Source organism: Trichosurus vulpecula, chromosome 2 (genome assembly GCF_011100635.1).
Source record: "Trichosurus vulpecula isolate mTriVul1 chromosome 2, mTriVul1.pri, whole genome shotgun sequence".
Classification (NCBI taxonomy): Eukaryota; Metazoa; Chordata; class Mammalia; order Diprotodontia; family Phalangeridae; genus Trichosurus; species Trichosurus vulpecula.
Genome location: NC_050574.1, coordinates 37,230,631 through 37,245,461, shown reverse-complemented (window position 1 = coordinate 37,245,461; position 14,831 = coordinate 37,230,631). Strand labels below are relative to the sequence as shown.

General features: G+C 43.9%; 1 protein-coding gene across 1 annotated transcript; it reads left to right on the top strand.

The window, feature by feature from the left end:
• Positions 1 to 2,558: 2,558 nt before the first annotated feature.
• Positions 2,559 to 14,221, top strand: LOC118838439 (cytochrome P450 2G1). Its single transcript, XM_036745736.1, has 9 exons — positions 2,559 to 2,735; positions 3,141 to 3,303; positions 4,640 to 4,789; positions 5,614 to 5,774; positions 7,767 to 7,943; positions 9,084 to 9,225; positions 12,738 to 12,925; positions 13,057 to 13,198; positions 14,040 to 14,221. The coding sequence occupies exons 1-9, from the start codon at positions 2,559 to 2,561 to the stop codon at positions 14,219 to 14,221; spliced, it is 1,482 nt and encodes a 493-aa protein (XP_036601631.1).
• Positions 14,222 to 14,831: the final 610 nt, after the last annotated feature.

Sequence of the window (14,831 nt, the reverse complement as noted above, 5' to 3'; positions counted from 1 at the left end):
ACAGAGACTGGTGAGAAATCTAGTCAAGAAAAGAGAGACAAAGGGAGCCACAGAGAGTTAGGGAGGCAGGCCAAGGAGAGGAAGACCCAGCGCCCAAACGAAGCCTTTTGCATTGGCTGCTTAGTTCTCCTGGCCATCTCCCTTTTCTCCATGACGGAAGCTGTAAGAAACTAGCATCTTACCAAGAACTCTATGAAGCCGCTGGTGAGTTAGGAAGGACTTTTATTTAACGTTCTTGCAAGATCAGGCCCTTAACAAGTAGGTGCACCCTTGAGACAAATACACAGCTTTTTATTCCCTATTCTTGATTTGTATTTTCCTCCCCTGTTTCCCCATTGGCTGGGTACCACAGGGTTCACAGCCCATCTGGAACGCCTAAACTCCCCAAGTGATTCTCTGCCCCCATTTCATCTCCCATTACCCTGCTCCTCCCCCTCATTTTCTTTATAATTTCCAGCTGCCTCATAAGCACCTGCGTCTTGTTTAGCAGCTTGGCTTTTATGCAGAAGCAAGAACCTCCTTTTTCCCACAAAAGCCCCCCAGACCTTGAGGCCCAGGCCCCCTCAGCTGCCGAGTTTCCCAGGGGATCCGGTTTCTGCTAATTCCAAGACATTTGAACCAGGGGCGGTACTGTCCTGCCTACTTCTGTTTCTCAGATCAAATATAGAAGGCCATAGCTACCCCTTCTTGCTAGAACCTTCATCCCATTTCTAATTCTCTCTCCCTACCCAGTGGAATTCTTTTGAAACAAAGACTAAGCAGCTTAAATCCAACCCATAGGCAACTTGTCTAGGTTCTCCAGCCTCACCCTAGGCCTCTGCCTCTGAGACCTCCTGGAGGGCTCTCCTCCCCAGGGTCTTGGCTCACCATAGATAGGGAATCAAGTTCTGGCTATGGGTCTGACTTGCTCTGTGACCCTACCCCTCTCTGGACCTCATTTTCAACACGTGGAGGAGAGACTTTTGAGCTTAGTCTTTCCCTAAAAGGTCTCTCCAGCTCTGGAATTTGGAGGCTCAAGAAAGTCAGAAAGGGAAAAAAACACATTTATTAGGTGCCTGTAATGTGCCAGAAACTGTGCCAAGTGCTTTGCCAATCTCTCATTTGATCCTCACAACTCTGGGAAGTGGGGGCTACTATTATTCCCATTTCACAGTTGAGGAAACTGAGGCAGGCAGGGTCACATAGCTAGTAAGTGTCTGAGGCCAGATTTGTACTAGGGTCTTCCTGACTCCAGGCTCAGTGCTCTATCCACCTAACTGCCTCAAGGAAAGCTCTCTTACCTATAGGGCAGCAGAAAGCGTACGGCATTGAGTTCTAAGAGGTCCCGGTCCAAATCCTAGCCCAGCCAATTAGGAATATAGGTCCAAAACTAGAAGAGACCTAAGCAGCTGTTGTCCCCTACTGCCTTCCTCTTACCTATTCACCTTGAGTAAGTCCATTCTCTTTGAGTCTGTTTGCTCACCTAGAATGGGGGAGTCAGACTCCAAGGGTTCCAAGGCTCCTTCCAGCAACGGGTCCCATTGACTAATACTAATACGACAATAATGATAGCTAGCATTTGTATTGTGCTTTATGGTTCAAAAAGCACTTCCTCACAGCAACCCTAGGAAGAAGGTGCTACTATCATCCCCATTTTATGGGTGATGAAACTGAGGCAAACAGGTTCAGTGACAGTAGGGTTCCACAGCTAGTTTCTAGGAGCCATATTTGAACTCATGTCTTCCTGACTCTAGGTCCAGTGTACCACCATAACTGCCTATGATCCCCATAACCGGGGCTTTGGGGCTTCTGGGAGGGCCTTCCTCAGAGCTCAAGCTGCAGGGCCAAGGTTATTCTGGGACAAAGAGCAGAGCCCACTGGAAGGTTGCTCCAGATGACCCTCCCCTCCCCTGACCTGACTACAGATGCCACAGATAGCATTCCATAGAGGAAAGGGACCTGGGTTAGGCTAGGTATCAAGATCCCTAGAACCAAGACCAAACTCTGCTCCTAGCTCATTGTGTGACCTGGCCAAATCCCTCCTTTCTCTGACTCTAGATTTCTTCAGTTGGAGAAATAAAGGGTGAGATCAGCCTTTATTTTGAGAGCACACAACTCTTGAGAGCTAGAAAGGACTTCAATGGACATCTAATCCACCCCTTCATTTTACAGATAAGGAAACTGAGGCTCAGGAAGTAGAATGCACTTGCTCAGGGTCATACAGGCAGTCAGTAGCAGAGTGTAGATTCAAATCTAGATCCTTAAACTCCCAAACCAGCACCCTTGCCAGTTCATCATGAGAGTCTCTGGAAGTAGGAATGGGACATGGACATGGAGAGGGCAGAGCGGCTGAGAGATACAATCCAGTGCCCCCTTATCCATGAAGTTTTCCCTGGTTGGCCCAGCTAGGAGTAACCTTTCTTTCCATGCATAGGGGAGGGGACACAAGTTATGTAATCCAATGTACCTGGCTTTGGGAAGCTTAATCCTAGGGGGATTCAGATTTCAGATAAGGCTGAGCCCTGATGAATATATAACGGGGGCCCCCAGCAGGCTGGGCACCCCCTCCTCCAGGCACCATGGAGTTTGGTGGTATCACACTTTTCTTGGCTCTCTGCGTTCCCTGCCTTGCCATCCTCATTGCCTGGAAGCGCATGCACAAAGCAGGCAAGCTGCCCCCAGGACCCACCCCTATACCCTTCCTGGGCAACCTGCTGCAGGTCCGCACCGATGCTACATTTCAGTCTTTCCTGGAGGTGAGTCTGCCCACCTTCTCTCATGCAATCACAGGGTTAGAGAATCTTAGAATGCTGGATGTTCAGGACCTCTGCATGGTAGAACCAGAATCGTAGAATTTTAGCACTCTGTACAGAGTAAATTACAGAACGTTAACATCATAAAGGCTTATTTAACGATAAGGCCTGGAAGAGACTTTAGAAACGATCTAGTCCATTCCCCATAATAGGGAAACAGAGTCCGAGAGAGGTGAGCCTGGGATGAAACCCAGATTTCTTGACTGGGGTCTTTCCACTAGACAATATTTCCTGCTCATCCCTCAAGGACTATCCCCTGGGCCACCCTTTAGTACCTTGTCCCTGAGAGTCAGCCTAGGAAACATGGGCTGGGACTTCCCTGTATCACTCCCTACTCTTTCCCCCCAGCTCAGTAAGAAGTATGGGCCTGTGTTTACTGTCTATATGGGTCCTCGAAGAGTAGTCGTTCTATGCGGCCATGAGGCAGTGAAGGAAGCACTAGTCGACCAGGCAGAGGAGTTCAGTGGCCGGGGGGAGTTGGCCTCCATTGACCGGAACTTCCAGGGACATGGTGAGAGATCCTACTTCTGTAAAGTATGCTGTCAAGTGCTTATGATACCCATAATTCCCTTCCTATTAGTCTATAGCCTCAGTATAAGGTACAAGCTTTCTCCAATACCCCCCAGAACCAAGGGAAAAGTGGTCACCACCCTAGAACTAGGGCTTCCTTCATGGGGGTTGGGTGGGGATTTTTGGGGGGAGGGGGAAGGCATAGGGGTGTAAGACTTAGAAGTGGGGAGGACCTTAGACCCTCCATCTCCCAACACTGGACATTTTTTAAAATTTCATTTTCTTTTGAGATTCGCTCCCTCCCCCATTCACTCCCCCACCCACTGAGAAGAAGAGAAATACAAAAAGACTCTGGGCATTTTCATTAACTCTTCCCCTTTCCTCCTCATCGCTGCCTCCTGGCTTCCCTGAAAGTCCCACCTTCAATAAGAAGCTGTCCTGGTCCTCCTTAATCTTACTGTCTTCCATCTGAGATTACCCCTAATTTGACCAGTCTCCACCTCAGTTGTATATGGTTGTTTGCATGTTGTCTCCTTGATTATACTGGATTGTCTTTTGCCAGTATGTATAGGCTTCAAAGATCCATTGCTATTTGAGTTTGATACCATTGGTACAATCACTTCATTTTAAATAAGGCAGCTAGTTGATGCCATAGAGGATAGAGCCCCAGGGCTGCAGTCAGGAAAATGCATCTTCCTGAGTTCTAATCTGGCCTCACACACTTACTAGTTGTGTGATGCTGGGCAAGTCATTTAACCCTATTTGCCTCAGTTTCTCCATCTTAAAAATGAGCTGGAGAAATAAATGGGAAATATCTCCAGTATCTTTGTTAAGAAAACCCCCCAAAAGGGATATGGACAGTTGGACATGACTGAATAACAAGAAGAAAACACAGGTTTTCAAGACTAAGGCTCCTTGCTTGGTGCCTGGAGGCTGCTGAACCCTCCACTATTTAATGAGGAACTCTGTAAGGTGGGGACCAGACACTGTCACAAAGAGTTCTGGGTTTGGAGACACTAGGCTTTGTCCCAGGACTAGCTCAGCTCCTCCCTCTGAGTGACCTAGGGCATGTCCAATCACCTCCTGTGTACCTCAGTTTTCACCTCTATCAAGTGAAGGGGTGGGGTTAAATGTCCTCTGACATCCCTCACAGCTACTGATCTATGCTCTTGTGACTTCTCTCGACTTCTGTAAAATGAGAATTGGACCAGATTGGTTCATTTCAACTCTAAATTCTATGACTCCCATGGATATATTATTTTCTCCCCAACCTACCTGCCTTTGATCTTCCACCCCACCCCCCTACACACAGTAGGTGCTCACTTTTGCACTGGCAGGTGTGGCACTCGCCAATGGGGATCGCTGGCGGATCTTGCGTCGTTTCTCTCTGACCGTCCTTCGAAACTTTGGGATGGGGAAGCGCAGTATTGAGGAACGTATTCAGGAAGAGGCTGGCTTCTTACTTGAAGAATTCCGGAAAACAAATGGTAGGGGCTACTCAGGGGCTTTGGGAGAAATGAAGGCAGGAGAACAGGGAGATGGGGGAATGGTGGCTTAAGATTGAGGGGCCATGAGGAGAACCAGAGGCCTCAGTGGGGGTTGGGGGATGGTACTGGGAGAGATGGGCTTATGAAAATCTCAGGGCTATTGGGGGATCCATGCAGCTCCAGAAAAGAGCTTATTAAGGTGTGGGCTTGGGGGAATCCTAAAAGCCATCCAGTCTCTCTCCCTTGGTCCAGCCTCAGACCTGGAAGAGACCTGGGAAGAGGACTGGATATGGAGTCAGGGGACCAGAGTTCAAATTTGGCCTCTCCCTCATATTATCTGTATGATTTGGGTCGGTGACCTAACCTAGCTAGCTGGGTATCATTTTCTTCATCTGTCAAATGAGAAGGATGGCATCATGGGACATGCAAAGGGCATTGGCTGTGAAATTATAGGATCTTGGTTCAAATCTCACCTCTGATGCTTAATAACTAAGTGCCCTTAGACAGTCACTATACCAACCTAGCCTTAGTTTCCTCATTTGCAAAATGAGAGGGGACTTAGACTAAGTGAACTCTAAGGTCCCTTTTAGCTCTATGATCTTAAGATCTTAGCCCATGGGTCCAACTCCATTTTAAAGAGGAGGAAACTAAGGTCCAGAGAGAGCTAGAGTAGAAAAGAAGTGTCTGAGGTCACTCAGTGAATGGAGTCTAACCCCAAATAAGTCACCTATCTTCCCACGTGAGGCTCTTCTTTCCACATCTCCATCTCTGCCTCTTTGGCTACCCCTCCATCCCATCCCTGCCTCCCTCCATCTCTCTTCCAGGAGATCCCATTGATCCCACCTTCTTCCTGAGCCGCACAGTCTCCAACGTCATCAGCTCTGTGGTGTTTGGGAGCCGCTTTGACTATGAGGACAAGCAGTTCTTGTATCTGCTGCACCTGATCAATGAGAGCTTCATTGAGATGAGTACGCCTTGGGCCCAGGTACTGTTTGTGGTGGCAGCTTCCTCTAACCCCCTAACCCCCTGCACCCAAACAAAGAACAACCAATGGGATTCTAAAGGCATCAACTCATAGAATGTTAATCTTGTGAAGGCACAGAATTCAACAGTCATACAACATTAGAATAGTAGAAGCTTTTAATTTTAAACTATTAAAACCTGAGAAACAGAATGACGGTATCTTTTACTCTAAAATCATAGAATTGATTATTTACTCAGTAACTTAGAATCCAAGAGTATTAGAATACTTTAATTTTAGAATACTAGAACCTCAGAAACAGAACCATAGGATATAGAAACTTAGAATTCTGGGAACTTAGAATCTTTTAATTTTAGAATACTAGTACCTTACCAACATAGAATCGTGGAATCTTAAAACAATAGACCCTTAGTCTCAAGAACCAGAGACATTGGAAACTTAAGGACCACAGAACCTTATATGAAAACCTTCATATAGTAGATTATAAGAATGTTAGAAATGTAGACTCACAGAATCTTAGAATCATGAAACTTTAGTATAGTAGAATCTTAGAAAATTAGAATCACAGAGCCTTAGAATTTTAAAATATTAGAACCATATAAATGGAACCTTAGACTCTAGAAACTCAGAATATTGGGAACTTAGAACCCTGGGATACCAGGCTCTTTTAATTTTAGAATACAAGTACTTTAGAAACAAAGAATCACAGAATCTGAGAGCCAGAGCCCATTAAGCTCTAGAACCATAGAGTAATGGAAGATTAAAACCTTAGAATCACAGAACACTCTACTAATACTTTCAAATTTTAGAATGCCTGAGTGTTAGCAATATATACTCACAGAATCTTGGAACCATAGAGACTTAACTTATTAGAATCATAGAACATTAGAACCACAGTACCTTAGAATTTTTGCATACTAGAACCTCTAGAGCTTTAGATTACAGAACCTTGGAATCCTGGAACCTTGGTTATAAAAACCATAGAATATCAGAACTTAATAAATCTTAGAATATCAGAATCATAGAAACATAACATCATGGAACCCTATGAACATGGAATTTTAGGTTCTAAATTTTTAGAATATTAGAATCACAGTATTAGAGTCTTAGAAATATAGACTCAGGATCATAGAATCTCAGAATCATCAGTGCTTGGAGGCTAATATTTGTGGAACCTCAGAATCTCAGAACTTTAAAATCATAGAACCTTAGAATCATCAGATTTAGAATCTTGGAATCATAATATAAACCTCAGAATTCTGGAAGCCAAGGATTTATTGTTTTTTAGACTAATGAATAAATTAACATTTATTTATGAACATTATTACTTGTTAGGGACAGTGTGGCATAATAGATAAAGGAGCCTCCTGAAAGGCAGAGAATCAGGTATAAATCCTGCTTCTACCACACATGCTAGTTGTGTGCCCATGGACAAGTCACAATTTATCAGTGCTCTCAGGTAACCCCAGGGACATGTATACCAGTGGAGAGAGTTTCCAGTCTGGTAATTCCCTACCATTGCTAGCTTTGTGACCATGGGCAAATCATTTAACCTTTCTGAGCCTTAGTGTCCATATCTGTAAACAAGAGATAGTAACTTGAATGGCACCTTGGTAGCAGGGTTGTTGTGAGGGCCCAATGAGAGAGCTTGGCAAACTTCTTCCTGATTTGTAAATGTCAGCACTAGAGGGGAGCTTAGCAGTCATCTGGCTATAAATTCATGAAGGGAGTGGAAATCAAAACATGGTGGTGATGGTGGAGGGGTATGCTCTCACATTTTGTCTGTTTCCTTTCTCCCCAATTTGGTGGGATAGTTTTTTTTTTAAAGTTCCCTGGAAATGAAGAAATAGTTGTGGTTTTTTCCCCTCTGAAATTTCTTAAGCTTTCAGATATTTCTACCCATTTGGCTCCCCCAATCCTTTTGCCTCCCTTGTGTCTTGTTTCTCCACGCTAATGAGACATGCTCTCCTCTCCATCCCCACCCCAATCTCTCAGCTCTACGATATGTATTCAGGGATCATGCAGTACCTGCCTGGCCGCCATAACAAAATTTACAACCTTATCGAAGAACTGAAGGACTTCATTGCATCCAGGGTCAAGATCAATGAGGCCTCTCTGGATCCCAACAACCCCCGGGACTTCATTGACTGTTTCCTTGTCAAAATGCATCAGGTGACACTTGCAATACCCCCTACTTTTCCCCGAGTGCTCCCGGTCTCTCCCTCTCCCATTCCCACTGTCCAAGCTCCACACTCTTATCCACATAGTCAAACGTGGCTCCATCTCTCCCTATGGTCCATTGAATCCAAGCCACACTCCTCAAGCTGTCTTTCAAAGCCTGTCTCTCCCATTCCCTCCCCACCGAGTTTCCTCTGGTGCCTGGCCGTTTCCCCAGGGATCTAAAGTTTCAGCCATGAGTTTAATCTTGATTCTTCCATTTACTACATCCGTGATGCTAGGCAAATCCCTTCCTCAATCTGGACCTCAGTTTCCTCATCCGTAAAATGAAAGCAATCAGACTGGAAGAACCCAAACATCCTTTCCAACTCTAAGCCAGCAATCTCCCCAATCAATAAGCATCAATACTGAGGGCTTACAATGTACAAAGTACTATGGATAAGAAAAACCTTACATTCTCTCAAGGTAGGGAGGGGGAAGAACATGCAAATACATGCAGATATACGATAATTTAAGGAGAAACCTCACTGGAATTGGAATCAGGTTCATAAATCTAGAGCTGGAAGTTCCAAGCCACTCCTCTGACAGGGTGAGGAGGCTGACTTCCAGAGAAGTAAACTGAGCAACCCAAGGTTACACAGGTAGTATCAGGGGTAGGATTTTGAACCCAGGTCCTCTGGCTTGAGAGCCAGAGATCTTTTCACTGTCCCACTATCCATTACTTATGACAAGTCATTGTCATTGGGCAAGTCATTTCATTTCTATGGGCCTTAGTTCCTTTATTTGTAAAATGAAAGGACTAAATCTCATGTTCTCTAGGGTCCTTTCCAGTCCTATGTCAATGATCTTTTTCGAACTAAGGGGGATCAATTCTGCCATTCTCTGTCTGGAGCACCCTTTCCACCCCCTCTGCAGCCCCTCAGTCCTTCCTGCCCCTGGTGGATGAGTCCCTCCGCACTCCAGAAGGTCCTAAGTGATCTCACTAAGTCTCACTCCTAGAGGTACTGGTTTACCAGGCTAAGCTGGCCAGCGCCTGAGACACAGGGATGGGGAGAAGGAGGCACAAGAGGCTTATTGTTGAAGAGCAGAAGAAAGCATGAATTCTGACATGCAGTGTCTCCCTCTTACCCCCAGGAAAAAGACAACCGTCAGACAGAATTCAACCTTAAGAACCTGGTCCTCACCACTTTAAACCTGTTCTTTGCTGGGACTGAAACAGTCAGCTCCACACTGCGCTATGGGTTTCTGCTTCTTATGAAACACCCAGAGGTGGGAGGTGAGTCTTCTTTCTGACCATCCTCCTGGTCCCCACCCTCCTCACCCCCATGTTTGGCCCTGAATAGAATCTCATTCCCTGGGAGACCCTGATGGCCATGTGTGTTCTGGTCCCCCTGAAACAATAATCGAGTAAACAAGCAATTAAGTATCTGCTGTGTGTCAGGCTTTGGGCCAAGTGCTCAAGATACAAATACAAAGAATGAAACAATTTCTACCTTCCAGGAGCTGTAACATCAGCCATGATGGGGGGTGGGGAAACACTGGGAAAAAGGCACTGAGGAAGCTAGTCATAAAATCACACACGCCAGGCTTAGAAAGGGACCTTGGAGACAATTGCTTGTAACCTGATCTCTCCTATATATATATCACACACACGCATACATATATATACACACACATACATATATATGTATATATTTAAAACTTCCTATTCTAGCAATTCAGATATCTATCTTTCTATCCATCCATCTATGCATCTATCCATCTATCTATCTAATCCATCTACCCACACATTCGTTGATCTACTCATTCATCCATTCACCTAGCCATTAATTAGCCAACCATTTATCATTTATCTCTATCAATTCATCCATCAATCTATCGATCTATCAATTTGTCTATCAGCCCATCCATCTATCCATCCAACCATGGGCTGTGTGGTATTGCTGGATAGAAAGCTCACTTTGGAGTGAGAAAGAATTGAGGGCAAGGCCTTCTGGCATGTAACCCTGGACAAGTCTCTTAACCTTTTAGTACCCAAGACAGAGTTGCAGAACACTTGTTCTCTGCACTGGTAGGGAGATAGGGAGGGGGTGTTTCCCCTACAGTCAATTCTCTATCCAATGAAATCTGAAGCTCTCCGCTATAAAAAGAGTACATGTAGGAGGCCCTTGAAGACAGAGAACATGATAAGCATACATATTTTTCATTGTATTAAATCCACTCCTTAAAACAGTGTAGTTTGGAAAGAAATCAAAATAATATTTAAAATGGATACTTGAAAAATGACATTTAAAAGTGTGTTATTGATGCTCTTTTAAAAAAAAACTATCTTTATCATACTTTCGTGCCCTTCTTGTAATTATTATGGTCAAGTAAACCAATAAAGTTACTGGTCGTATGTGAACGCCTCCTCAAAGGCCACAATTGAGACCTACCTTTCCATATTTAGTAAATGACATATCATTCCTCCATCTCTTGCTCTGCATTGTGCCCAACCTGTGGTAGAGCCTTCTGAGCTTGTATTGGCCTGATCAGCCACAGTCAGACCCACAGTGCATTGACCGCTACATAGTGATGTCATTTTTGATCTTCCTTAACTTTGAAGGGCAACAGCCCACTAGCATGGTTGCTGCTCCCCCATTTCTAGCCTCTGCTGCCTTCTCACAAGCAGTCCTGGTCCTGCAATGCTCTCTTTCCTTCCAATTTAAACTCAAGTGGCCCACCCAATCTGCTCTCCTCAAAGAAACCAAACAAACATGCATTTATTTTGTCTGTTCACCTGTGGCATCTCGCAATGGAATGTAATCTCTTTGAGGTAGGACAGGGGCCTTCTTTCTTTCTTTCTTTCTTTCTTTCTTTCTTTCTTTCTTCCTTCCTTCCTTCCTTCCTTCCTTCCTTCCTTCCTCCCCTCCTTCCTTCATTCCTCCCCTCTTTCCCTCCCTCCCTTCCTCCTTATCTCCCTCCCTCCCTCTCTCTCTCTCCCTTTCTCTCTCTCTTTATCTTTCTCTTTCTCTCTCTTTCTTTCTTTTTCTCTCTCTTTCTCACTCTCTCTCTCTCTTTCTCTTTCTCTCTTTTTTCTTTCCTTCTTTATTTCTTTCTTTGTTCTTTCTTTCTTATTTATTTTCTTTCTTCTTTTTGCCTCTGTATCCTTACATCTTACTGCTTTAGGCAAGTGCTGATCTGTATTGGGTAGAAAAAATTCCCTACTCTGCATTGGTATAAGGATTGATGAAATCACAGATCTGGTTTAAAAAACAAATCCCAAATCCTGTGCTTAGCACTGTTCCTGGAAGGTAGTATGTGCTTAATACTTAAATATTTGTTGAAATTAATTGAATTTAAATTAATTAAACCCTCCTAACCCTCTTCTGCCAGTCTTATAAAAATGGAATTAGAGCTAGCAACAGAGGCATCAGGAGCAGCTAGGTGGCATCATAATGCATAGAGCACTGGGGTTGGAATCAGGAAAGTGCATTGTCAAGAGTTCAAATCTGGCCTCAGACACTTAACAGCTATGTGACCCTGTGCAAGTCACTTCACCCTGTTTGGCTCAGTTGCTCATCTGTAAAATGATCTGGAGAAGGAAATGGCAAACCACTCCAATACCTTTGCTAAGAAAACCCCTGAAAGGGGTCACAAAAAGTTGGACAAGACTGAAAAAATACTAAACAACAACAACAGAGGCAGCTAGGTGGCATGGAATATTGAAGCTAATGAGTCAGAAAGACCTAAATTCAAATCCAGCCTCAGACCCCAGCTGTGTGACCCTGGGCAAGTCATTTATCCTACCTGTTTTTAAATCTATAATCTACTCTCAGAGTTTTTGTAAGGATAAAATTAGATTGTATTTATAAAGTGCTACATAAATGAAATTTATTATGAAAAATTGTGTTTAAAATTGATATCAAAAGGTGGTAGGTGTAGACTTGGCCAACCCCCTCATTTTACAGTTGAGGTAACTGAGGCCCTGGGAGTTTTAATTAGTGGACACCAGAGGTTATTTGTATTCATGTCATCTTCGATTCCTTCTTCCTTCCCCAATGAACTATCTTTAGTAAAAAGGATAAGAAAGAAAAATGGGGGCAGGGATTTCATAAAATGAAACAGCACATCAACTGAGCCTTAGAGTGTATTCACTGTTCCATACCTATAGTCCTCCACCTCTCTTGTGAAGGTGGGAAGGTGCATTTTTTCATCTCTTCTAAACTATTATAAACATTCCATAATTTTTCAAATCCAAGATTCTATCATTCCCAAAATTCTAGATCTCTTGATTCAAAGACTTCAGGATAATCAGATTCTAATATTCTAAAATACTAGGATTTTAAGATTCCATGGTCCCTGGTTCTAGGTATTGTTCTATGGCTTTGTTACACTGCCTAGTTCTAGGCTTTGCTTATTGGAAGCAGGGTGGTACTATAGGAAGGGCACTGGATTTGGGATTTGGAAGGCCTGGGTTTAGATCCTGATTCTCTCTATATATCTTTATGAACTCGGACAAGTCATATAGGCCTCCGTTTCATCCTTTTAAGCTAACGTGGTTGGACTAGATGGCCATCGAGAGTTCTTCTAGCCTTAGGTTCATCATTCAAAGAGTCAATGATTACAAGATTCTTTCATTTTAAGGCTGGCAGGTTCAATAACTTAGAACTGGAAGATTTCTTGACCAATCTTTTTAGTTCACAACAGAAGCCCAGAGAAAGAAGCGACTTACACAAAGTCACATAATCTCTGACATGAGACTCCTTTGAGTTTGAGTCAGATTCTCAAGATTTCTGACCTCTCCAGCCAAGGTCCAAGAGGAGATTGACCAAGTCATTGGACGACACAGACTCCCCAAGGCAGAGGACCGGATGCAGATGCCGTACACTGATGCAGTCATCCATGAGATCCAGAGGATTACAGACATTGTACCCTTGGGTGTCCCTCATACAGTCACCCGAGACACCCACTTCCGAGGTTACATCCTGCCAAAGGTAAGGGGCTCTCCCTGGTGTGTCTCTCCCACCTAATCCTTTTCTCTGCTTTCCTGCTTCTTATCCCAATGCCAGTCCCTCTATCCTAAAGCTGGCCCTGCTCATTATGCTCATGCACACTTTCCCTTCAGGGCACTGATGTCTTCCCTCTCATTGGCTCTGCTCTCCGAGATCCTAAGTATTTCCAAAAACCTGAAACCTTCGAACCCCAGCACTTTCTCGATGAGCAGGGACGTTTCAAGAAGAACGAGGCCTTCGTGCCATTTGCCTCTGGTGGGTTCTTAGAAACCTCCCCATTCCTTCCATTCTTCCTGCTTAGAGATATTGAAGGGTCTGGGATTAGAGCACGGTTTAGTGTGGGCTGTAGGTCTGGGTTATAACCATATATCCTCACAATCTTAGAAGGAATCAAAAGACCATAACTCTAGAGTTGGAAGGGACCCCAAAGTACAACTGCCTCATTCTACAGATGAGAAAAATGAGTCCCAGAGAGGGGAAGAGACTTGGCCAAACTCATATAGAAAATACGGATCATGGAGGGGACTTGAACTCAGAGCACTGATACTCTCCACTGTCCCACAGAAAAACAGGATTTTAGGATTGTAGGAAAACACAATATTAAGTGGTTAGACTCTTAGAATCTTGGCAAATTGGAACTCTAAGACACTTGGAATCAGGGATGTGCTGGTAAATGTTTAACTAGCTCTCTGAAAAAAATGCATCCATGATACACTTTTAAGTTTAATCTGAATCATTAATATTTTTTCCATCACTTTCTTAAGTCTATATCTTAAATCCACAAAACAATAAACCAAGCCCTGATTTGCACTCTTTGACAATTTCTGAGGTGTAAATATTCACAGAGAGAATTTGACCATAAGCTCCTTGGAGCCAGTAAGCACTGGCTATGGCACTCTCCTCCTTTTGGACCTTCAGACCAGTACAACCTTAGAATCTTGGAACTGCCCCCCCCATCCCATTGAGATTAGCCTATTTGCGTAATTTATTTGATGACTAGGATTTGGGTTATTTGTTTGGAAGTGTTTCAATGATCCATGTTCCATGTTTCTTTTTCTCTGCTGTTGGTACTATGGATAATGGTGGCTCTTCCCAGGTAAGCGCGTGTGTCTGGGGGAGGCCATGGCTCGGATGGAGCTCTTCCTCTACTTCACAGCCATCCTACAGAGCTTCTCCCTCCAATCTCTGGTTCCCACCAGTGAGATTGACATCACCCCCAAGATGAGTGGCTTTGGCAACATCCCTCCCACCTATAAACTCTGCATTGTGGCCCGTTAATGGGCCTCCCAGGGCAAGATCCAACAACTACCTGCTGCCCGCTCACCCTGCTTCTTCACCATCCTGCCCTTCTGTGGCCTCTCCTAATAAAATTTTGTTGTTGTCACTTAGCTGCTAGTGTCTTTTCCTCTAAGTCTGTCTTCCATCTAGTTTGTATTTATTTTGTGTGTACTCATTTATATACATTGTCACCCCAATAGAATGTAAGCTTCTTGAGGACAGGGACTGTTTCTGCATTTTCTTTGTTTCCCCAGCATAGCCAATAGAAAACATTTAACATATGCTGGTTGATTGTTGGCACAGGAGGCTGGGGAGACAAACAGCTGCTTTGCTCTAGAGCCAAGATTCTCAACCTGGGGTCCATTGATATATTTCAGAGGGTCCATGAATTTGGAATGTTTAAAACTGTATTTCAATATAATTAATTTCCTTTGCAATTCTCTGTATTATATTTTATTCATTTAAGACTATGATTCTGAAGAGGGGGCCATAGGCTACACTAGACTGACTGCACAAGGGGTTCATTACACAAGATAGGTAAAGAACTCTTGTTTTAAAGAATCAAGCAGGAAAGAGGAAATTACTTTCATTTTCTTGTTTTCTCTTGACA